The 24,671-nt window shown below is 38.5% G+C and overlaps 1 protein-coding gene across 3 annotated transcripts; it reads right to left on the bottom strand.

Moving 5' to 3' along the window:
* Positions 1-787: 787 nt before the first annotated feature.
* On the bottom strand, positions 788-24,655 carry LOC117423407 (serine/threonine-protein kinase ATR-like). 3 transcript variants are annotated; one of them, XM_034039130.3, is made up of 47 exons: positions 24,180-24,655; positions 23,511-23,602; positions 22,981-23,133; positions 21,886-22,772; positions 21,514-21,668; positions 21,177-21,365; positions 20,732-20,952; positions 20,407-20,559; positions 20,007-20,205; positions 19,226-19,476; positions 18,298-18,488; positions 17,604-17,704; positions 17,325-17,496; positions 16,900-17,070; positions 16,465-16,659; positions 15,996-16,181; positions 15,608-15,703; positions 15,166-15,296; positions 14,763-14,906; positions 14,570-14,663; positions 14,306-14,431; positions 13,765-13,971; positions 13,306-13,419; positions 12,962-13,077; positions 12,745-12,865; positions 12,472-12,609; positions 11,929-12,151; positions 11,596-11,774; positions 11,217-11,381; positions 10,961-11,052; positions 10,688-10,779; positions 10,245-10,422; positions 8,604-8,789; positions 8,108-8,267; positions 7,480-7,659; positions 7,130-7,272; positions 6,639-6,736; positions 6,105-6,337; positions 5,826-5,960; positions 5,526-5,720; positions 5,231-5,374; positions 4,648-4,798; positions 4,016-4,172; positions 3,352-3,505; positions 2,961-3,112; positions 2,301-2,406; positions 788-1,825 (listed from the first exon to the last, which is right to left on the bottom strand). In XM_034039130.3, exons 1-47 carry the CDS (start codon positions 24,236-24,238, stop codon positions 1,652-1,654), a joined length of 7,959 nt encoding a protein of 2,652 aa, XP_033895021.3. In that variant the 5' UTR covers positions 24,239-24,655; the 3' UTR covers positions 788-1,651. The 3 variants fall into 3 exon arrangements, with proteins under 3 accessions (XP_033895021.3, XP_033895022.3, XP_033895020.3); XM_034039131.3 differs by having other exon boundaries at positions 11,944-12,151; positions 20,732-20,955; XM_034039129.3 differs by having other exon boundaries at positions 20,732-20,955.
* Positions 24,656-24,671: the final 16 nt, after the last annotated feature.

A 24,671-nucleotide genomic window follows, 5' to 3' on the forward strand; every position in this document is an offset into this window, starting at 1 on the left:
CGGTAGAAGATTGGTACATAGCATATTTCACATTTCTATATTGTTTATATTATAGAAATGTATTATAAAATGTATAATATAAAGTAGAAAGAGCAGCAGTTCCGTTGACAATGGTTTAAAAAAGACCGCAGCTGAAACTTGTGCATATGGTTGTTTATTTGTCTTTTTACACAAATAACGCAAACATTGAACACTTTGTAATCATTATCCCCTCAGAAATCTGTATCCCTGGCGCACTGCGCATGTGTAAAACGAGATCTTACCAGGGGCACGGCTGAGTCTGAGGTAAAATACGAGTGCTGTGTGTGCGGAGCAGTTGTGGACTGCATTTTGTTATTTAACGTTTTTGACAGGACGGTATAATTTCTTTGTGATGTGTATAGTTAGCTGTGGTCTGTTTTCATTAAAAACGTATTTGACGTGTTCTTTAATACACAACTTATCACACTGTTCTTACTTGAGCAACCTGTTGAGTTTTGTCTTGGTTAAATAAAAACTATTTTTTTTTGATAATACAAGCCTACATAATATTACTCGCAGCTAAAACAAGACTTATCACTAGTCTAACGAATTAATACTTAGTGTGTTAACTATGCAACCGACCTGTTATATAAACGCTTGTGCTGATTTCAAAGTAGCCTGTTTTTTAAGATATATTTTGGATTTCAAAACGTTAAAGTAAATGATCACGAAAGTTTTCTAATGAGTATGTGAGAATGAATTTAATGTTGTGGCACTGTGCCTCGTGCATACACACACACACACACACACACACACAAACACAGGCTACTTTTAAATCAGCACAACCATTTATTTAACAGGTCGGTTGCATAGTTAACACACTAAGCATTAATTTGTTAGACTAATGATAAGTATATTGTTTTAGCTGTGAGTAATATCATGTAAGTTTGTATTACCAAGGAAAAAAATAGGAAGCCACTAAATTAAATTGAACAAAATTAAGTTGTTCTTAATATTTAACACAATAAAAGTAAATGGAAAGTAAGAATAATACAACAGCATTAATGATACTATCTACACCATTTTGAAAAAAATGCTTTACTATTTAATACAAACATATATTCACATTGCCGTAGAAGTGAACACATATGTTGTGTATTAAAACAAACAATGACATTATATAAACATTGGCATATTTCTGTGGCAAAAAAAATAATAGGAAAATAGGAAAAATAAACAACTGATAACCGATAACACTGCAACCAAGTCCTTAACTAACTGCCCTCAAAAGGATTTTTGTTAATACATTTTGTTAAAAAGGCACATTCAATTGACCTAAACAGCAGTGTTATATATCCATTTTGTTATCAAATAAAAGAACAAACTTACAATCAATAAGAATGAAAGAACAAGCCACTTGAAAGGAAAATGTATCCATACATTTATTTTGCAGTGTTGCCTTCTACCAGTAATCTATACTGTCTCTGGCAGTATAAATCGATATACTCTGGGCTGTCTAAAAGGAAAATTGTGTTCAAGTTTTTTAAAAGGTTTTTTTTTTTAAGGCGGCAAGGGATGCAGTCGTGTGAAAAAAAAAGTGTTAGTCAAAGGTATTTAGATCAAGATCATTAAAACATGAATAGTTTGCTTCATTTTTTCCAATGCTGAGCTCGGTTCTGTAACTGCACAGTTACAAGTATGGGGCCCAGCCTATGTACATCTGGCACAGCAAATTCTCATCTGTTGCTTCATGGATGAGGTAATGAACATGTCCTTCTATAGAAAGGGGCAAACCCTTTATCTTGTTCCGGTTCTTAATCACACCTTGCAGCCTCTGTTCAATATCGAGTACATGGGTCTTTGCCTGAAGAGAATTAAGAGAAGATAGATCAAGTACTTACACTTCAGCTGTTTTTCAGAGACACTTTAAATCATGTTGAAAATACAGATTGAATACAGAACTTAAGGTTTTTAGTCCTCCCTGAGCTTTATTTCTTGGTCTAAAGTCACACATAGGACCAAATCTATGTTAAAATAAAATATATATTTAAAATTATAAAAATACATTATACTAACATGTTTTTAATATAAATAAAATGAGAATGACTGGGATTGGGTCATTTATTGTCCAAGAGACCCCCTTGCTCACTTGCAATCTTGAATAGATAACTGTCCCAGGTCCAAACATATGCAAATAATTCTGATGAGCGATCCCACCCATAACTGCAGTGGTATCCCAAATATTATTCAATTAACATTTGTTTTTCATTTATTAACACATTTCATTTATTAATATTTACCAATCGTGAAAAAGAACCATATATTTCTGTGTAAAGTACCTTTTCGTTGACCACTTCTCCAGATTCATTAACTTGTGATTTTGAATTTCCTTTGACAGGTTTACTCCATTCCACCAGGGGGTCGTGTAGAAATGTCTTCAAGACACTAGGAAACAAATCGCCATCCTTAAAATCAATTCAATACTTTGGGTTGTTATGAAACATAACATCTCTAGCAATGCACATCTTTTTAGTTTGTAAAAGTATGTACAATACTGGGAGAGCTCTTTTGAATGGTTTCAGTGGAAATAGAAATGATGTCCCATTTATCTGCAGTTACATGCACAAAATATATTCCTGTTTACTAGGATGTCTGCAAAGACAGAAAGTACCAGACATAATAACTTTCCATAATAACTTTGCAGAAAAGTTATTACTAAATCCTTTTCTTACACAAAACACACTTTTGATTGTAATATGGCGAATATCCCTTTCTAGTAAAGCACCCACATTCACTTCTTTCCCAGAACAACAAACAACATGCAGACTCTACACATAGCAACCTCTGCTGTGCAGGACATCTGATAGCCTGCATAAAGGATACTGTAGAACCAGACCAGTACACACATGCACTAATGGCTATTCCCTTGCATCAATTGTCACAATTTTATCATCTTCAAATGAAAGAGTAAATAATTAAAATAATCAGCGTGGTATTACCTCATTAAAGGCTCTCTCTGGTCCCGCATTAACCTCATGGTTACTTCACAAGCTTGGCGGAACAGCCCCTCAGTTCCCATTGGACCCATGGCATGAACCATGTTATGGGTCAGGCGGAATGGAACCACTTCAGGAACTTCAAAAGTTTCACCCTAATACCAAATAAAAAACATCTGCATTTGAGAATATATTAGATAACGTTTACTTTTGGTCAGCAATATTTAAAATTACATCATCTTAAACAAACTCAATCATTCTGGAGGTACAATTATACAGAACTATACACCAGTGTTATATTGATGAGCCAAAGTCTTTGACATTGTTTTGCCAGGTGCAGTTTACATGGTTTCAAATCAAGGTCAGTTTTCCAGGTGGAACATCACCCACTCACTTTATTGAACAGACAGCTAAAGTCCACGTGTACACACTCTCCTGTGAGAGAGTCAAACAAGATGTTTTCTCCATGGCGATCACCAAGTCCCAGGATGTAACCAACCATGGATATCACTGCTGTGGAACGACAATAAGCTGACCTACTGCTATACCTACAGAGAAAGTAAAAACAAAAAAGTGTTTAAAATGTATTCTGTAACCCCTTGACAAAATAATGGCACTTTTTTGTGCAGTAGCCATTATTATTATTATTATTTATTTCTTAGCAGATGCCCTTATCCAGGGCGACTTACAATTGTTACAAGATATCACATTATACATTATTTCACATTATACAGATATCACATTATTTATATTTTTTATACAATTACCCATTTATACAGTTGGGTTTTTACTGGAGCAATCTAAGTACACTGCTCAAGGGTACAGCAGCAGTGTCCCCCATCCTGGGATTGAACCCCCGTCCCTCCGGTCAAGAGTCCAGAGCCCTAACCACTACTCCACACTGCTGCACATTACCTTTTCCTCAGTGTTTCCACATATTTTTGTAATTGATTTTCTTGTTTTGAAACAGAAAGCACATAATGTGAACTACAGTATTTACTGGTACATGTCAAACTTCCAGAGAATATTTCAGTTGCTAAATGATGAAGGTAACTAACCAGGAAGTAGGATCTGGAAATGTTCTTAGGAACCACTCATGGAAGACTGGAGGGTGTCGTGGGAGAAGAATTTCTTTGTACATTGTTAATTTCTCCTGAAATGGGGTCGACTTCCCCGTAATGAACTGTCGCAACTCCTTTGCTGTCATGCATATACCTGCAATGAAAAAAAGCAGCTGATATACAAACTGAAGTCATTGTGCCTACACACCATGTTCAGGCATGTATAACAGTAATGTATACATTATATCTCTGGGGTGAGTTGGAGATCACAGTGATGTTTATTGAATCATTGAAATCATATTAAATATTTGATAAAAAGAGAAGAGGAGCTAGCTATAATGACACAATGGAGGTCCAGTATTTTATCAGAAAGAATAACTGTAAAATGACTTTTCCAATGTCCTGAGATGTAGCAGCATGGCTCAGAAGGATCAGCATCATACAGAGTATTCAAATACTGGATATCCAAATAAAAAAAAAAGTCTGGATCGATCAGTTTGAAGCAAGAAATTATATATATATTATATATATATATATATATATATATATATATATATATATATACACACACACACACACACACACACACAGAATTACTAAAGATTTAGTCGAAGCAGATCCCTCCATACCTTTCTCCTTGTATAATTTGTTTAGAATGTTTCTCAAACCAGCTGTGTTGTTCACCCATTCAATGATCCCACACTCCTCATTCAGGGGGATAACTGAGTAGGTTCGGATGTGCAGCTCTCTCCTGCGAGACTCGGCATCCTTACGCAGGCACTGTGGACAAGGAGCCATTGTATAATGCTTGTAAATGGAAACCCTTTGGTTCTGCAGCAGCCTGTTACATACTGTGGATTACATGATTCAAGGACAATGGATCTGAAGCACAGGATGTGTTAAGCAACCAAGAACAGCGGTAACTTTTAATTTGAAATATTATCTGCACATACTGTACAGAGTTAAGTGTCTCATCAGTATATGTAAAGCAAACAAACAACATTGCTGAACAAACTGAAGGTTATACCTGTTGTTTTTTTTTGTTTTATCCATAGCTGTTTTAACACTAAGCAACTTTCCAAAAAAAATAATGAAATCGTTTCAGTGCATTATACTGAAAAATAAATAAGGATATACAACTATGTGAATATAAACCATCAATACAAAAAAGTCAACCAGTTCGTTTTTCCTGTGAACTTGTTTAAATGGTACCTTGTTAATGAGGGAGTTGAACTCCATGAGTCGGCAGTCCTTCCTCAGGTCATCTTTAGGTTTGCACATCATTGTGTAGAACTTCCCATCGGATCCTCTTAAGGAAACCTTCTTTGGTTTCTGAAGAGAGGCCAGGACCTCGATCTTAAAACAAACAAAAAAAAAAAACAACATATTTTGAAAGTACTTTATCTTTGTGTCACAGATTATGTGTGATTTTTACAAGTTAATGTGGTGTAATGCATCGTATTGTACCAGCCACCCTCAGATGCTAGTACTGTGATAAGTCACTTACTGTATCATCAAAGCCTGCAATATAAGCCCAGTGCCCCGGGAATGGCAAGTGGTTGGCGTGGGCCCCAGCTGTTGATGGAAGCGTTGGCGTCATTACGGACTGTAATGGAATCAGAATTTGACTGAATGTAGGCTCCTCTACAAGTTTCTTCAGCAGTTTGAAATGAATGCTCATGCTGAAGGTTGGACTATCCACCTAAAATGCCAAGAGCAGAAGCATTTGATTATTCTGGGAGTTTTATCCACATGTCAAAAAAGCCAGTAATATAGGTAAAGCATAAAATAAATACTAAATTGTTACCCGTTTGTTGCAGAGCTCCAGTAGTTTGTCTGTGAGCCGATTGGCATCTCCAATAAACTTCCCTAAGGAGTCCTTCAAGTTAATCGCCTTTCTCAGGATTTCTTTGCATCTGTTGACACGCGTTGGGTAAGAGGACTGCAGCAGAAAAAAAAAAAAATTACATTTATCGCAATATAAATTAAGTCGACGTGACAAAGGAAAATCTTTTAAAACACTGTTTAATAAACCTTGAGATTTATGAAGGTACAGTATAACATTATTATTTTAATGTCATTTCACCTTGCATACTGCGGTCATCATCCACATAGCTTGCTGTGGGTAGGCGAGAAACACTTTGGCAATGATCTCTGTTAGCACTGTGAAGACCTCATCGTGGGAGTGACAGATGCGAGAAATTAGCTGGGAGAAAGCCGTCAGAAACTGGTAAGGTGCCAGGTGGTTGGTATGCTCAGTAATCGCTCGGTTTATCTTCGCAAGATCTGATCGCATTTGTAGGCGATCTGCACGACCAGCTGATAAGAAAAAAAAGTTTTGTAACAAGTAGCATGCATACATTTCCACTAAGGATTTACGTAACACATTACAGGTACCAGAAACATAAAACATTGACTTAACCTGGCATTACTAGACATACAGAAAGAGATTTTCTAAGACAAATGGTTTTGGAGAAAGACAACACCCACAGAGACAACACAGCACAAGGGTTCAAATATATTGGACGTTTGTGCTTCAGTACCAAGAAAATAGAAAAATAGAGCCCCATCTAAGTAACAGTTCAATTCTCCATCCATTAATGAAAAATGATGATCTTACCCTTTTCCCACTCGTACACTTTTGCACCGAAGTCGAGCCATAGGGATAGCATTCTTGGCATTGACTGGTAGATGTACTGATTTCCAAACTGTAAAGACCTTTCATCATTGTATATTGGGAGTAGAAAAATAGTACTGTATTATATAACACTCATTAATGATCTCTCTCTCTCTATATATACACACACGCACACAAATAATAAAACTTACTATATCAAAAAAATAACCATTCCTAGTAGGTTCTGAATGGTTTTATTCATTTACACTACCATGAAGAATTCTGCTGTTACCTTTCCTTTAAGGCAATCAATACACCTCCTTTAGTCTAAAGATACTATATTCTAGGGGTGTGTGTAAAACAGAAAAATGTACATTCACGATAATGAAATTAAAACAGTTTGATGCTCTTGTGCTCAAAAGTAATGAAAAAAACCTATATCAAAACACTATTCCATTACTGCCATTAATTGTTAGATGAAAAATGCTACTTACTTGCCAAAAAAAAGGACTATGTAACGAATTAGATCTCCTTGCTTCTCCATTTTGTTTTCTGTTACCATGGGCATCAATTTATCATAGTATTTGGCCAAATAAAAGTTACCATCCTCCCATTCTGGAAGTAGGTTTGTAACATCCTGAAACAGAAAAACAACTGTAATCGGAATGTGACCAATTTAGTTATTTTAGAATTGGGAAAAGATTTGTTGACTATGACACAAAGCCTATAGATTTATTATTATTTTTTTTTTTTTAAATGCTGCAGTTATTCTTAGTAAAGTTTTTTTTGCTGCTTCTCTTCCACAGTTTCATAGCTAATCAAAAATATTATAGATTACATTTACCTTATACGCTTTCATGACTGCATTGCTTTCAAAGTTAGCAGTTTCTTCCATAAAACGCCCTACGAGAAGCATTGCTCTGCCCTTGATCTGTACGCTTTTTGGATCAGTGGGCACTTCATTTTCAGGGAAACACTGCTGTACTCCTTTCTGTAGCATGATCAGTGCTTGGTGCACATCACCCTAATAGAAAAAAAAAAGATCTGCATTAAAGAATGAATATGTTCTCTCACTACAGCGTACCCGTTCAAAAGTCCACATCATATGTCTACGGCAATCAAGGGGTTTCAGTTAATGGAATATAGTACTCTTTTGCATATGGATAAGAGGGTTTAGTGCACTAGATACATATTGGTTTTTGGGGGGAGAAAGGGCAGGTCAGGTTTGTAAAGTTGCATAATATATTATCAGTATAATGCGCTACAGCGCACAGTATATTTTGGTCAGTAGGTGGCGCTGCAATACTGCAGCAGGCAGAAAATCTGAAGCTCAATAGAAGGGGTTCACAAAAACAAGTTTTCTAGTTTACACATGCAATGCTAAAAAGAAAACAATATACATTACTTGTCACATAAAACAACTTGTAGTAGTATTGAAGAAGTATTGCATTTGAATTTGTATGGGTACTGACCTTGGACCAAAGCCACTTTGCCTTTTCTACATAGAGTTCAGACAAGCTGGAGTTTCCAGCGTTGAGCAGAGCGTTGTATGCTGTCTGGTGATGACCTGCTTTTCTGGCAACTCTGGCACTTTGCAGCCAGCATTCTCCAACCAGTTCACCATAATTTGGCCTGCAAAAAAAAAAAAACTGAAATCAGGTAGTTTTACATACAATCAGGTAGTTATCTGTGCATTACTTACATTATCCACCTCTAAAATAGTTAAACAATGGAAATCTCTGTAGCTCCACCACCCAAATAGTTTCACAACTCTGATCTTTGAATAATAACCTGAAGTAATTTACTGTAGGACAGTTGGTAGAAATACAAGTTAGGAGACAGGTTTGGGTATGGAATCTTGAACTGGACCGAGAAAACATCCAAGTACATGTCTCCACCTTGACAATAAAGAATTGCTAGGGAATACACTAGGCATCTGTCTTTAAATCAAATGATGAAGTACACAACCTTTTACTGAGACTCAGCAATCCCCTGCGGAGTGCAATGATGGGCTCTTTGGCACGGAAGGAATTCTGTGTCATTTCCAGTCGAGCCTGCCAGTTGAGAGTCTGTTCCTTCTCCTTTGTGCCATCTTTCCGCCACTGATTTTGCAGATCCTTGAAAGTATGCTCCAGCTCACATAGCACATGTAATCTGATAACAAAATAGTTTAATTCTACACACTCAATTAAAGCAGGGATAAAACTCTAGAATCTTTGTCGAGGGCAGTAGCCAACTTGACTTTGTTTTAGTTAGACCTCAAAAAGTATGATTAATTCAAGAGTTTGCAGTTATCCATAACTATTAATATTAAAAAAAAAGTGTAAGGTACTTCATGCAGCAATAAAAATGTCCATTACGGGCTCCCGAGTGGCGCATCCAGTAAAAGCACTCGCTAGAGTGCAGGATGCGCTCTATAGCCTGGACGTCGCGAGTTCGAGTCCAGGCTATTCCACAGCCGACCGTGGACGGGAGCTCCCAGGGGGCGGCGCTCAATTGGCTGAGCGTCGCCCGGGGGGAGGGAGGGTTAGGTCAGCCAAGGTGTCCTCGGCTCACCGCGCACCAGCGACCCCTGTAGTCTGGCCGGGCGCCTGCGGGCTTGCCTGTAAGCTGCCCAGAGCTGCGTTGTCCTCCGACGCTGTAGCTCTGAGGCGGCTGCACGATGAGTTCGCAGTGTGTAAAGAAGCGGGTGGCTGACGGCACACGCTTCGGAGGACAGCGTGTGTTCATCTTCGCCCCTCCCGAGTCAGCACAGGGGTGGTAGCGGTGAGCTGAGCCTAAAAAATAATTGGGCATTTCAAATTGGGGAGAAAATAATAAAAACTAAAATTGGCAACGACTAAATAAAAATAAATAAATAAATAAAAAAATTCCAATTATAAATACCATACGAATACGGGAGACACTGAAATTGAAGAAGGAATCTATGAAAAAGACCTAGGAGTTTATGTTGACTCAGAAATGTCTTCATCTAGACATGTGGGGAAGCTATAAAAAAGGCCAAAAAATGCTTGGATATATAGTAAAAAGTGTTGAATTTAAATCAAGGGAAGTAATGTTAAAACTTTACAATGCATTAGTAAGACCTCATCTAGAATATTGTGTTCAGTTCTGGTCACCTTGCTACAAAAAGGATATTGCTGCTCTAGAAAGAGTGCAAAGAAGAGCAACCAGAATTATTGCTGGTTTAAAAGGCATGTCATATGCAGACTAAAAGAACTGAATCTATTCAGTCTTGAACAAAGAAGACTACGCGGCGATCTGATTCAAGCATTCAAAATTCTATAAGGCATTGACAATGTCGACCCAGGGGACTTTTTCAACCTTAAAAAAGAAACAAGGTCACAAATGGAGATTAGATAAAGGGGCAAAACAGAAAATAGGAGGCACTTTTTTACACAGAGAATTGTGGGAGTCTGGAACCAACTCCCCAGTAATGTCGTTGAAGCCAACACCCTGGGATCCTTCAAGAAGCTGCCTGATGAGATTCTGGGATCAATAAGCTACTAACAATCAAACGAGCAAGATGGGCCAAATAGCCTCCTCTCGTTTGTAACCTTTCTTATGTTCTTATTAAAATGCTAAATGAACCATGAACAGTGACAGTACCTGACAATGTATTCATATCCTCTCTGATATGAACCCCATTCAAAGCTAGCAGCAGACAATGGCACAACCTGTTCGGCCCGGACTACTTTGAGCTTTTCATAAAATGTTTCAGCATCCTTCTGTTTGGCTGCAAGTAGCAGCTGACCAAGTCTCACGCTCCATTTACTGGATTTTTGATCTATAGTGAAAAAGAAAAAAGAAAAAAAAAAAGTTGAGAACACAACAGTGGTCAACGATTTTGATTTTGCTTTTTTGCTTTGGACTAATATAAAAAAATGGCACGGCTGGTGGTTTTGGAGTATAGAGGACTTGAACATTGCTGTTTGAGATTGGTTGATTCGGAATAAGAGATTTACTTTTCATATGTTAGAGTGAGAACCAACATTTGAGTAAAAGGTACTATGTATTGATAAATGTACCTTATATATTTGTAATATCCTTACCTGAAGCTAGATATTCCCCTACTAAGTCCCATTGTGATAATTTCCACGCTGCTTCAACTCTGTATGTGTTCAGTTCAGATTTCCACTGTGGCCTAAAATTAAATATTAAAATACTTCAATGTTAACAGAGAGTCCTTTGTTTTTAATTTAGGCAACACCTCTGATGCTAAAGCGAACAATGAAAAACATGGATCAGAAAGGTTCAAATTTATCATGGTGTAACACAATTTAAAAAAATAATTATAACATGGCATCTGATAAAATGTTACATACCTATTAGCAAGCACGCCATTGACCTGAGTAATTACTGTGGAAAGCTGACCAAGTCCAAGCATTGACTTCATCACACCATGATAATGAAGTATCTAGAAAAAACAAGCAAACTAAAACACAATTCTGATAAACTCACGTGTGCTATATCCATACCATGTTTCAGGACGATTGTTTGAGCTGCATTTAATTTTTAAAGTGTAGCATACCTACACTTTAAATATTAAATGCTGTCCCAGTAATCAGCACGAGTGTTTACCTCGTCTGACTCCAGCTGAATGGCTCTGTCGTAACACGCAGTGGCGTCTCTCAGCAAGCCTATGCTCTCGTGTTCCAGTATCTGCTCTCTCAGGGAGGGTTCTTCTTTTCGAATGGCGTTCACTCCGGTTACGCCATCAGGCTCGTGCATAGCAGCATAGAGCGACTGTATAAACACAGAAAAAGAATGTTGGTTTATGAAAAAAAAAAAATTATAGGTGGCTAAAATTCTTCTTGATTCTCAGCAAACAAAAAAGGGTCAGTCTTATAAATCTGTGGCATAAAAAAAGGAAACCGCTGTTTATGAATTGGTTAGCCTCTTTTTGTAAATGCAAAAATGTTGTGGTCAGATGAGGTCTACACAATTTGTATTACAGTACCTGCAGAAAGCTAAGGTGGTCCTGAATGTTTTGCTTTTTTTCAAAAAAGAACGACTCAAAGTGCATCACTGCCCGAGTGTAGGCTTTGGAACGGAAAGAGGCCCTGGCCAGGGTGTCCTGGGGAATGAGGTCTAGGAAGCGTTTCACGCTCTGATACTCGCTCAGCTTCGTACTTGTCACTGAAGGAGGGAAAACAACAGATGTTCCTATGAAAAGGTAGTGATCTTTTTTTCTTATTTTGTGCAAAATGTTAATGCAGAAATAAACAATATTACATTTTATACTAAAATATAACTTCTTGGTGTCTGTTTAATACATTAATCTATATTTTACCTTCCGTCCTCTCACCGTTTGGATTTCCTCTGTCTCGGCTTGACTGTCCTGCACTCTTCTCCATGTTCAGAGCCTGGAACGTGTGCCTTGCCCACTGTGTAAGGTGATCAAGCATGGAGAACACGGTCTGTGTGCTGAGCTGGCTGAGATCTGAAGCAATCTCGTGCAGTCTCGTAATCCGAGGATCTTCTTCGGTCAATACAGCCATTATTTCAGCGTAAACCTAAAAGAAAAATATATATATATTACTGACTGTCTTACTTATTTTAATGCGATGCACTGAATTTAGTGCTACAACTCAATTCAACAACAACAACAACATTAGAAATAAGCTGAAGTTATTTTGAAGTTTTAACAAGCTACTGCAAAATAATTTGGTATTTAGAAATTAGATGTTACCTTTTAATTTGATTTTACTAACCATTCTAAGTCATACAATTCTCTTCAAAGAACAATCAAATAATTACTCATATTCCACCTTGCACATTGCAGTGAACACAATAGTGGGGAGCCTCTGCCAGCTTGCTGTGTAACTGTTCTTACCTCTTGCTGATATTCCTGGGTACATCCTAGCAGAACATAGACCAAGATGTGTGGCAGTAGGTATATGGTAACTTTGTAGTCATGTTTCATTATGAAACTGCAGCAGTTAAAAACCTTGCTCGCTAGCTCATCCCTGACCTAGGACATAAAAGAATATTAAAAAAAAATTAATTTAAATTATTTGCAGTGTGAATGCTCAACCCTTCAAAGCACTTTTGTAATGGAGCAAAAGAAACCAACACTTTTGGCTGCACTGTTAAGAATCTTACTCACATTTGTGACTAGATAGCCTGCCCACGTTGCCGACCATTCTGCAAAGTTGCTTCCCAGGGAACTTAGGTAGATTGGCTTCTTTATTTTGGACCAGTTTAATGCCTTTTGAGTACTTTTATACCTGTAATTCAGATTCATTTTATTTTCAATTAATCTTCAATATTTGCCAATCCCAATAGCGTCCTAAACTGAAAACACTGCAATGTGTGTTACACACCGGCTGTTCAGATGGGGCTCCAGGATTTCTTGCACATGCTCAGGGAAACGTCTCCACAGCCTCCGCCCTGGGCAGTCACTTCTTCCTTCTCGGCACTCAAACATTGCAAGGAGCTCCTGGAACAATATTTGTAAAGTGGTTGCATAGAAAAAGTAGTTGTTTAAAACTAAGAAAAACAGGATCTAGATGTTTCACTCATTCCAATATCAATAAAAAAGGCTTTTTTACATTAACGCTTTACAGCAGTAATCAAAGCATGCATGATTATCACAAAAGTTGAAGTTATGAATGTCGTGTTGGTTACTGATGGGCTGGTGACTAAATGGTCACTTTCATACTGATACCTGCATAGCATAGGCGGCAGAGTCCTGTGCACGGACATCATCTGCATAGGCAAGGAAGGCTCTTGTCAGCTCTGTAAGCAGTTCATAGGCAAAACTGCTGTCTTCTACGCCACTCTAACAATAAACATGAATTATTTTTACAAAATGTCTAGTTTAAACAAATTGGTTTGGACACATTACAGTTTTTTTTTTTCAATTCTTCATTTAAAAGAAGCGGTCTCTACCGGATTTATTTTGTATGTTTTTCTAAATCATGTTTTTAATTGGTCCTGGGATTACATTGCCAATGAACAATATGCAAATACCTGTACATATCATTGCCTTTTAAGACCAGCTGCACAATGTTAACTTTTTATGATGTCAAATTTTATACAGCTGGAAAGGATACAGATAAAATATAACATAAAACCATCTGGTTCCCACTGTCACCTCCCACATTTAACAAGACTTAAGTTTTACCACAAACATGGAGCCCTTCCCTTGAGTGTCGGTTATTGACAGGTCCAGTCGGCCAGGGTCAATGGCCCCCAGCTCCCCAAGACACTCTCCACACAGCAGCCGAGCTTCAGGGTTTGCATCCTGGCTGCCTTTCAGGAGCACAGTCACCAGCTGCGAGATGATCGGCTCCACTGTCTCACTATCTAACACATACTTAATAAGCTTTTCCTAGAAAAATAATACAACAAAAAAAATCAAGAAAGAAAAATATTCACATTAAAAAAAAAAAAAATCCAGACTAATCTAAAGCTATTGACATTTACATCATCTCCCAGGGATCATTTCTCTGTCCTTTATATAGCTGCATAGTGTACTTATTATCAATGATAATTATCTTTGCCATTATATTCATGTCATAGTTACTTTGTTTTCTTTTTATGTACAGATAATCCAGTATTCATCCTGATTTGGAATTGTGAATTCTAAAATCAATCTATTGCTCTCAAACTCATTGCATTCTTAATGAGGTAACTCAGGTTAGGGACCCAAAAGCCATCAGTACCTGATTCTTGTATATCATTTTCTTTAAACTTGTGAGGGCGTGTATGCGCACATCCACATTCTCGTGCTGAATGGCTCTCATCGACTGCTGCAGAGCAGTCTGGAGGTCAGTGCTCTTAGAGGTTTGCTGCAGAGAATTACAGAAGAGATTGATATATTTCCAGGCAACATAAATCAATGCTCACAATATCTTTAAAATAAAAAAAAGGTTCCCTGAAACATTTATAACAGTACATTAACCTTTTACTAGCAGGACAACACTTACCTTCCTGTAATCTTGCAAGACCTTTTGAATCTCCTTAAGTTCATGATGGTCGGGCAGAAAGTAAATCTCGTGAAGGAAATCCTGCACTTCTGCTCTAAAGGCATATATATTCAAGGATTTAAAGGCATTAAGGTTGAGACAAGTTATTTTATAAAAACAACAAAAGAACAATTAGCACACAAGTCAAGCCTACCTATTCTCTACAATGAGATAGTGGAATATCACAGCAGTCTCCTTGGGCTGAGTAGGGATCAGAGGCAGCAAAGCCACAATCACATGGCTTAGAAGCGGTCCCATGTGGGATTGGTCTAAGCATCGTACAAAACAATCCCAGGCTCTTATTTATATAAAAAGAAACAAATATTATTATTAATAAGATACATATGTTCTACATAACATTATTACACCGCATACTAAATAATGTCACATGCAGTAATACATTCTCAGATTTGGCCTCATAAGAGCAAACACAAAAGGCAGGGTATTAAAATGCGAGGAAGCTCAGAATACATCAAGCCAAAACAAAAACAAAAAATTGAGACTACCTACAGTGTCTTTTACAAATAAAACGACAGAGGGGAACATAAGAGTCTTACTTGCAGCACAGCTGGGGAAAATCATCCTTGTATCTCAGGCCTGTTCTCAGGGTGGTCATCATCTTCACCCGGACTGAACTAATGTGCTTGGGCCCCATGAGCATCATTAATGACACCAAACTGTTTAAAGCCTGCCAATTAGAAAACAATCATTTAAGCTGAAAGGGTAACTAGTCAAAAGCGGCATTGGCATGCCACGTGTATGATTTGTTCCAAGCAAGTCAGCAAGGTCCTTAGTGGTGGTGTAAAGTTGTTTTTAAGCTTTTTTTCTTTTTTTTTTTGCAGATTACAGTGCAAAATTGAAAAATACAAAGAAAACACACAATACAAGTTCGACTAAAACACCTCAAACCAAACTGAATGTAAAACATAGTATAGGTAAAAGCATTCTCTCAAACCCATACCACTGAATTTCCAAATATTCATATTTAAACAAACATACCATTTTTTTCTTCTCTTTCTCCCCAACACTGGAGCTCAGCAGGTGCATGTTGAAAAAGGCCAGAATACCCAAAAGTTTGGGCTGAAGATAATCAGCCTGTGAAGAAGTAGTGTAAAAATAAACAAACTACAGGCAATACAAGTAGAGGCTGGACTTCACTTATTGAAATAGTATTTGTATTGTTTTCTAAACAAAGACAAAACATTGTTTCAAACACTGCAATATAGTGCAGACATTGTAAAAATCAAAACATTTTAACTGTAAGGAATTGATGCATAGAAAGACAAAGGTTGTGCAATGCCTGTGAAACACCAGAATAGATTTTTATTGTCGGTTAGTGGTTCTAGCAGGGGGTGCTATTTAGAAAGTCATCCACTATAATCATTACCATTAACTCTGGTGTAGTAATATCCCGTGGTCCTTGGTATGGATCATCACTGGACGCAAAGGAAGCCAGAATAGCCAGGCCATTGAAAACCTGCTGGTAGTGTTCTCCAAGACGCAGCAGCAGCTCATTATGCAGTCCCTGGAAATCTTGTCTTAACAGACTTCCCAGTTCAATTTCAGTTTCACTCTTTATAAAAAAAAAAAAATGTTAGCTTGTTTCACATACTTAGGTATTTAAACCAATTGTTAGGACAGAAGCATCATAAAGTGAATACGTTGTATGCCTCCTTATGAGGAGTGGGGTGTATTAGGATTGTTAAACTTCACATTTTTTGGTTAATAATACAGTAGACTTGGCTACATAATAATGAACAGGCTTGTAATGCTTGTAGAGTAAAGCCAAGATAAATGAAAACCCACTTTGATCAGAAACTGCAAAAAGGCCAATAAAATAGTGAGTGTGTGGGTACCTTGAGATAGTGGAACGCACGAGCCAGTTCATCCTTCGAACAAGAGCAGACGAGGTGAGAAAAGATGTACTTGAAGTTGCTGATCAGAATCTCCCTGCGGTTCATATTCAGCTGCTTGGCGATGGTCCGAATCAGAGCGGACCCTGTTGAACTAGCCTTGGCAGCGAGATAAGGAAGCAGCACCTGCAGGGTACGCTGCAAATCCAGAACACACAGCATCCGGAAATCACATTACTGTAGCTAATATGGATCCCAGAGATCTATTGCACTATAAAAAAAAGTTACATGCTGGATGTGTCTCTAAGTTATGCTAACACCATGAGCATGGCAACCCCCACTGTTTCCTGACCACAAGGGTTTCTTTTTGGCCTTGCATTGCAAAAAGGAAAAGAATGACAGAGAAACTAGAACAGAAGGACACCTTTTTAAACTTACATTAAGGAAGCGATTCAGATCTGGGAAGTTAAACACATGAGCGACTTGAGATAGGATGTCCAAAGCCACCTCCCTCTGGTGGGCGGCCTCTTGCTGCAGTGTCTCGTTGCTTTGCCCCGGGGTGCTAGTGAGAGCAGTCATGTGCCTGGAGTGCAGCGACTCCACCAGAAACTAGGCACACAACAAAGGCAAGAAGTGAAAGTGTCACAGAACACAATGGGGTCTATTTCAGTAATCTAAATAGTAGCAGATCTTTATAGCACTGCCCTAAAACTTGTATTCCTGACGTATTTGTATTGTATAATATTAAGCCAATAAATCTCCCAAAGGAGAAACCACTAGTGGGATTACCTTTAGAGTTGAAGTGTGGAGGTATTAAAACTCATATACTCAAAACCCTTATATTTAAAGTCAAACCATCTCACCTGGCAGATGGGTTTTTTGTACTGGTTGAAGAACGAAGGCAGTTTCAATGATCTGGCAGAAGCTAGTGCTCTGATCTCAGTGTATGCAGATACAGAAACAAGAGCAGCCTTTGACAAAAGACAGTGCATGAGGTGAAGCAGTGCGAATGTAACCAGGTCTCCTTTGGCAACCCTATAACAAGTCAGCAAAAGTAGTCATTCATTTAAGCAACACACGCTTTTCAGATTTGCATCAATATAAATCAATAGGATTATAACTAATTATTTCCATATAACTACCTGCCAATTTCTCCAGTGGTGAGTATTAGTGTGTTTTTCAGCTCATTATTTCTTGCAGTTTTAGCATTTGTATAAGCCTCCTTCAATCGGGATACAATAAGCTGAAATAAACAAAAATTACACACAGTTCAATAGTGATTAAAGTAGCTCACTACTGGTTCCCACTACTTGTATTACCAATGACTGATGAATGTATTTTTTATTACAGAGCCTCCAAAAAAATAAATGCAGGAGCAATATCACTTTCCCCTAACCCATTGCAGTGCAGTCCAGTAGTATAGTACAGGTCTATAATGTTTTTTGTTACTGAGCCACAAGATGATCTGATAATTAAGCTTATGAATTGACCAAATTTGGTAATTGCGGTGTCTCAAAGTGACTGTAGGCAATGCAAACTGGTGTTCGAAATGTTGAAAAGAAAACAGTAATTACAATGAATTTACAGGGAATATCATATAAGAATTTTCTGCACTTAACTCAAACTTGCAGAACACCCAAATGCATGAATGAATCTGCTACACTAATAACATACAGTATGTGGTACTATAAGAGTAAAATAACCATATTTAGCACCCAGCTCTCACTCTGCTGACTGACACAATACGGGTTGTGATGAATTTGGTACACTCATATGAACTCAAAATTCAGAATAACAGTGTTTTAAATAAGCTGGGTTTTAATTACATCAATTTACCTCTTTTAAAGCACCCTGCTCTGTTTCCCAGGACTCTAACAGGTATTTGATGTTTTTACTAAACAGCATTCTGACATCTTTATCAGGATCTTCCATGAGGTTTACAAGAGCACTTAGAACAGCCATCGTATCGGGATCACGATTCCCCAGGTTCACATGCTTGCACAGATGAGGAATGTTTTCTATAAAAGCTGTAAGTTAAGAAAAGATAACAGCAATTATTAAAAAGTGAATACAGTAACCTAATTAGACAATTAACTTCTATTACCAGTAGTTGTATACTGTATTTACCAACCCAATTATAACTTTTTATATCCTCTAATATTTTATCAAAAAGTACGTCAAGTGCAGAAATATATACTACACGGTTGTATATAAAATACAGTTTTTTTTTTGTTTTTTTTTTTTTTAATTTAGTCGTGCCAATTAGTTTTTATTATTTTCTCCCCAATTTGAAATGCCCAATTATTTTTAGGCTCAGCTCACCGCTACCACCCCTGCGCTGACTCGGGAGGGGCGAAGATGAACACACGCTGTCCTCCGAAGCGTGTGCCGTCAGCCGCCCGCTTCTTTACACTCTGCAGACTCACCGTGCAGCCGCCTCAGAGCTACAGCGTCGGAGGACAACGCAGCTCTGGGCAGCTTACAGGCAAGCCCACAGGCGCCCGGCCAGACTACAGGGGTTGCTGGTGCGCGGCGAGCCGAGGACACCCTGGCCAACCTAACCCTCCCTTCCACCGGACGACGCTCAGCCAATTGAGCGCCGCCCCCTGGGAGCTCCCGTCCACGGTCGGCTGTGGAATAGCCTGGACTCGAACTCGCGACGTCCAGGCTATAGAGCGCATCCTGCACTCTAGCGAGTGCTTTTACTGGATGCGCCACTCGGGAGCCCATAAAATACAGTTTTAATGACCGATTACTTACTTACCAGATTTCACTGAACTGCTTGTCTCTGCTCTGAGAAGCATTAAGAATGGAGTGAAAACGGAAGCTCCAATTGTGGTTATTGTTTCTGCATGAGCTGAGTTTACAATCAGGTGGCTGCAGAGAAGGTCGTGACCTGTTGGTTCATTAACTTGCATCCTGAGCTCAAATGTCTCAGAAAGACAACAAGCTAACTCTCCAACAATCCCAGCCAGTTCCTTTTTCACCAATATGGAACTGTCCTGTAGCTTACTTCTGCAAAACCAGAACGGTTATAAACAAATTGTTTAGATCCAGAAAACACTGAATTGCCATTTAGTGTAAACTTTTTTTTTTTTTTTTTAATTTAGTCGTTGCCAATTATTTTTTATTATTTTCTCCTAATTTGGAATGGCCAATTATTTTTTAGGCTCAGCTCACCTCTACCACCCCTGCGCTGACTCAGGAGGGGCGAAGATGAACACACGCCGTCAGCCGTTGGAGGACAACACAGCTCTCGGGCAGCTTACAGGCAAGCCCGCAAGCGCCTGGCCAGACTACAGGGGTCGCTGGTGCGTGGTGTGCCGAGGACACCCTGGCCGACCTAACCCTCCCTCCCCCCGGGCGACGCTCTGCCAATTGTGCGACACCCCCTGGGGGCTCCCGTCCACGGTCGGCTGTGGAATAGACTGGACTCGAACCGGCGACGTCCAGGCTATAGAGCGCATCCTGCACTCCATGTGGAGCGCCTTTACCGGATGCGCCACTCGGGAACCCGTTTAGTGTAAACTTGAAACAATACGTACAACAGAACCTCATGTATGAGGCTATAGGACTTAATTCCCAGATGACAAAGCAGTTTAGGGAATGCTTTTACTGCACTGGCCCGGACAGCTTCGCTTTGACTTTGCAATGCCCAATGGTAGACTGCTGATCTCCAATCTGGACATGTGTTCCTGGGCAGTAACGATAGCAAATACACACAGTGTGCCTGCGTCTGTAATGCTAGAGAATACAACAGAATTACATACAGCCCAAAACCACTGTCTATTCTTATGTAAATTAAGTAAAGCAAAATAATATGAAAAAGTTATAAGCATGCAAAGTGCACACAGTAAACATGTACAAGTCTTATAGTAATATGTTTTTATAAAATAACAACAACAATAATAATAATAATAACAACAACAATGAAGCAGTACTTACAGAAACTGTTCGACATCTTTTGACTTAAAGCAACAAGGCTTGAACTGAAACCAGCCAATTGGAAGGCAGAATGTGAATTGTGCTCTAAAACCCACGGCAATGACAGAAGAGCACAGAGGCTTTTGTGAATCCCCCCCTCAATCTGGCAGTTCACTAAACACACAAAAAGCATAATTTGTAATTTTACTATGACATTTCGTACAGGAAAATATTGCATTAGAAAGCCTTTAAATACTGATTCCGATTCTTCTGTGGATCGTTCCAGAACATTTGGTCAGCAAATACACAATAATGGTTAAGTAGAAAAACGAAATGTAATCTTTACCATGCATGTAAAGGATGGCATCAATTATCCTCACTATTTGCTCAGTTGCCAGATCCAGATTGTTTTCACGGTTAGCACAGACTAGCATCTTCCTACAGATTTCCAGGACCTGGGATATTAACTCAGGGGTTATCCAAACCAGCTGCACTTTAGTGGATGGACTTTGAGGCTCTGGTGTCTTACCACCGTCAACATTCAACTTCGTGGCCATGTTGCTGTAGCTGCTGCATAGGAGAGACCGTGGTTGGCAAATCTATACACATGTATGCAAATCACAGACATGGCAATATGATAAAATCCAAAATCATATCTTTGTCTTTTAATCAGTCCTTACAATTGAAACATTAAACAAGTAAAGCACACTTAAACAATACTTTCCCTTTAAAAGTTACAGTTACAACACTTGCCCACCTGGTGGCACCGACAACAAGCACAGCCATTTTACCTGACCGGAGGCTGAGGACAGCAGTGGCATGAGCAGAGAGCAGCCAGGTACAGGATCACCGCTACCCCCTCCAAGGCACCGAGAGCCTGGGTTAAAGGCTGCTCTTTGACCAGAGAAAGCAACGTCATCAGTCGTCTATCCAGCAAGCCCCACAGCTTACTCTTTGTCTTCATGTCCACTGAGCAAATTCTGAAGAAGAAATTCAGAAAACAAACTGGCTTTCAGTCCATTAAGCGAGTGCTTACTTTCTTGTTTACTCTCAGACCACCTACATGTATTATTTATTAATAATCAAGTTAAAAAAAGCAGTAAAGCAATAACAAAAAGTGTTTCTTACACTTGGGTCTTGGGTTTTTTAGAGAGTGGTCCATGAGAAGAAATCTTATTGCTGCTGCTGCTCCCTGTCCCTTCATCAGAAGAATCAGACTGAATCTCCTGAAGAATATCCATCCCCTCGATCTTCAGGGCCACATACAAATAGCCTACCAAGCACTAAACAAGTCCACAACACATTAAAACATCATTAGTGTATTTATATTGTTGCCAACTGTACACCCCAAAGCATATTTATTGTATTGGTACCCTGATCAGAAAAGAACAATTTAATAGAACAGAAAAACCCTGTTCTGTAGATCACAGATCTCGCCTCACACAGCTTACTCTACAATACACAAAGAGAAAAGGCTTTTCCAGACATGACTATACCCACCCTCTGTTTTGTTTGAGTTCCAATGATCTCAATTAAAGATGTGCAAACACCTTTCACACGATCACTTCTTATCTCAACAGCAGACTCATAACCAGGTGGGACAAACTTCAGGATGTACTGAAATATTTCACAGAACGTAATTTTCAGCTCGTCTGACTCCAGGTTTTTAAGCAGTCCGTTTTTGATGAGTTCACAAAGCTTGTCCATCACCATGTTTAGGTACACCTGTTCTATATTTCTGTACGTATCTACCTTGTGTGGAAACAGTGACCTTGTAACACGTCCAAACGGTTTTGCATACAACTCCAGTTTAGACTTCTCCATTCCGTTAAAGGAGTGTAATATGTCCAGAAATGCTGAAAATAAATGTGCACTTTTTCCTGGTGGTCTACCTAGCTCTAAGAGTTGTGCAATCAAGTCCAGGGCCATACTCTTTGTTTTATGACCTCCGTATTGCAAAAATGAACAAATGACTTCCCACAGCGTGATTTCCAGTCTTCTACAAAAAATCCCAGGAAGGATGTCTGCTAGAATTGTTAGCAGTGTCACTTCAAACATTTCAACAGTTGCCATTGAGGAAAGTTGCAAGGTTGCAGTTGTTAAATACCCTTGATCAACTTTCTGTGTAACTGAAAATCTATTAACGGAAAATGGCCACATATATGTCTCTCCTTCAGGATTAACCCGTTGGCTTCTTCTATGCACACAAATTAGGTCTAGACAGAGGTCAATTAGCTCTTTGGTCAGTACCCTAAATATACTAAGGCTCTTAACCTTAAATAGATGAAGTAAAAAACAGATGACGCTGGCTATCTTCCTGTGCAAAGACTGGCAGTTAGGGGCTGCAGCGATCCGAAGAAGTCTAGTTATAATCCAGTTACTGAATTCTTAGGGGAGAAAAACAAAACAATTATAAAATGGTTACATATGGGAATCCCTTAAACACAGTACACATTACTACTGTATCCAAATCACAATATATTGCAAGAATATAGAAATAATTACTCTTCACTATTATATTGCTGTTCACATTCCTGGCTGTTTGAGTAAGTTCAGGAGTAAAGCTAGACCAAGCCAACAATTACCAAAACTCACCTGTACAGCTACTTTCTACATCCCTAAACTGGTCAAGTTCACAAGCAGGGTTCACAAACATCAGAGGAGAGGACTTTATGATATGCTGCACAAAATCTAGGAGCATCACACAGGCTGGCTGTGGGTCACTCTTTTTGGACAGCTCCAGGGCAACTAAAATAAAGCAGAAAGGTAATGTTTCTTGAATATTGCCTTTGCAGTCTCAGAGGGTTCTGTACAAAGCACACATACTATCAAAGATTATGAACTGGAATCAAAAATGCAAACACTATCACACAGAAGCAAGATGTGACTGTGGGTGCACATGATCCCAGAGTAGGTGATATGTTTTATTACAGCATTGACGCATATAAGGAATACAATGCTTACATGGTAAACAAGTAAACATTCAAATGTTACAAAGTAATGCATGACAGTGACAGACTGTAAATACAGACTGGTATTCCAAATATAAAGACATACATGACTGGTTCTGTCTGTGAGGGGCATGATCTATTATGGTATGTTATTGATATATTATTGTCACTTACCGACATCTACATCAGTTAATATTCTGTCAATAAACTGACAGAGAATTTGTCGTGGCTTCTGTACAACATTATTATATTCCGCTGGGCTGGCGCTAAAAAAACAAAATAAGATAACAAGTCAATTACATGTAAACATGTAATTATGTGAAGCTGGTATACAGTTATTGTGGTGCCACTACACTAGCCCCTCGCCATTTATGCACTGAATTCACAATAAGTGACTATGCTGCTAAATTTGTTATTATTCACTGGATGCTCCGTGTCTTGTATTAACCACTAATGTGCAGCAATTAAGTTTGACCGACATTATACGTCACACAACTTTTTTTATTTTGCCATTAAAACTGGTATTCGGTGCAAGCCACTTGTCGCTTAATCATTAATGTAGGGTTAAACTTTTTTTTTTATTTGAATGGTCATTCTAGACTACTGTACTGTTAATAAAATGTACTGTTGACGCGTGTTACCGTGTGGTGAAAAGTTAACCCAACATTAAAAATAACAAATATAGTTGCATATTTGACAGTTTCAAAACAGTTTAAATAAAATCGTAATAGAATAGTATTAATTTTGCTTTAAACAGAATACCATAGCTTAAAGCACAGGATAGATAAACACCGTTGAGTTATGTTTCTTGCACTGGGTGTCACGCTGCAGCTGAACACTTACCTCCCAAGCTCGCGGAGAGCTGGAATCATAGATACCATTTCTAAGCCTTGGTCCATCATTTTCTGAATATTTTAGAGAGTAAAAACTACTTATCACTAATTGTAATTTTTTAAATGTAGACGTTTCCCTGTCTCCCAGTTTTTTTAAATAATAAATTCGCTCCCTAACCCATTTCCGAGCCCAGTATGGCGTCCTCTTAGGATCAAACTTCCTTTGTCATGCGCGCGAACGCATACTGCTTGACAGGTGCTGTATTTGGTTGAGAAAACAACGGCCTCAAGCTAGAAATAAGTACATCTGAACAGAAATAGCAGAATATTATTGCATTTTATTCATGATGTTATATTTGCAACGGGGTGTCCTGGTGTATTTATTTTCCCATTATCTTATTTCTGTATTATTATTATTATTATTTTATAAATGTATTATTTTATTATTATAATGATGTCCTATGAAAAGGAGACATCCCAAAGTAAAGCACTGCTGCTGGCA

The sequence above is a fragment of the Acipenser ruthenus genome, chromosome 17 (assembly GCF_902713425.1).
Source record: "Acipenser ruthenus chromosome 17, fAciRut3.2 maternal haplotype, whole genome shotgun sequence".
NCBI classification, from domain to species: Eukaryota; Metazoa; Chordata; class Actinopteri; order Acipenseriformes; family Acipenseridae; genus Acipenser; species Acipenser ruthenus.

Excerpts from the sequence above, each read along its gene's own strand:
- LOC117423407 (XM_034039129.3), bottom strand. The coding sequence starts at position 24,238 with ATGATGGACCAAGGCTTAGAAATGGTATCTATGATTCCAGCTCTCCGC. Across the intron at positions 4,799-5,230 it reads TCAACTCCCTCATTAACAAG|TGCCTGCGTAAGGATGCCGA; the intron begins GTACCATTTAAA and ends CCTTGTCCACAG. Across the intron at positions 3,113-3,351 it reads TTAGCTGTCTGTTCAATAAA|GGTGAAACTTTTGAAGTTCC; the intron begins GTGAGTGGGTGA and ends ATTTGGTATTAG.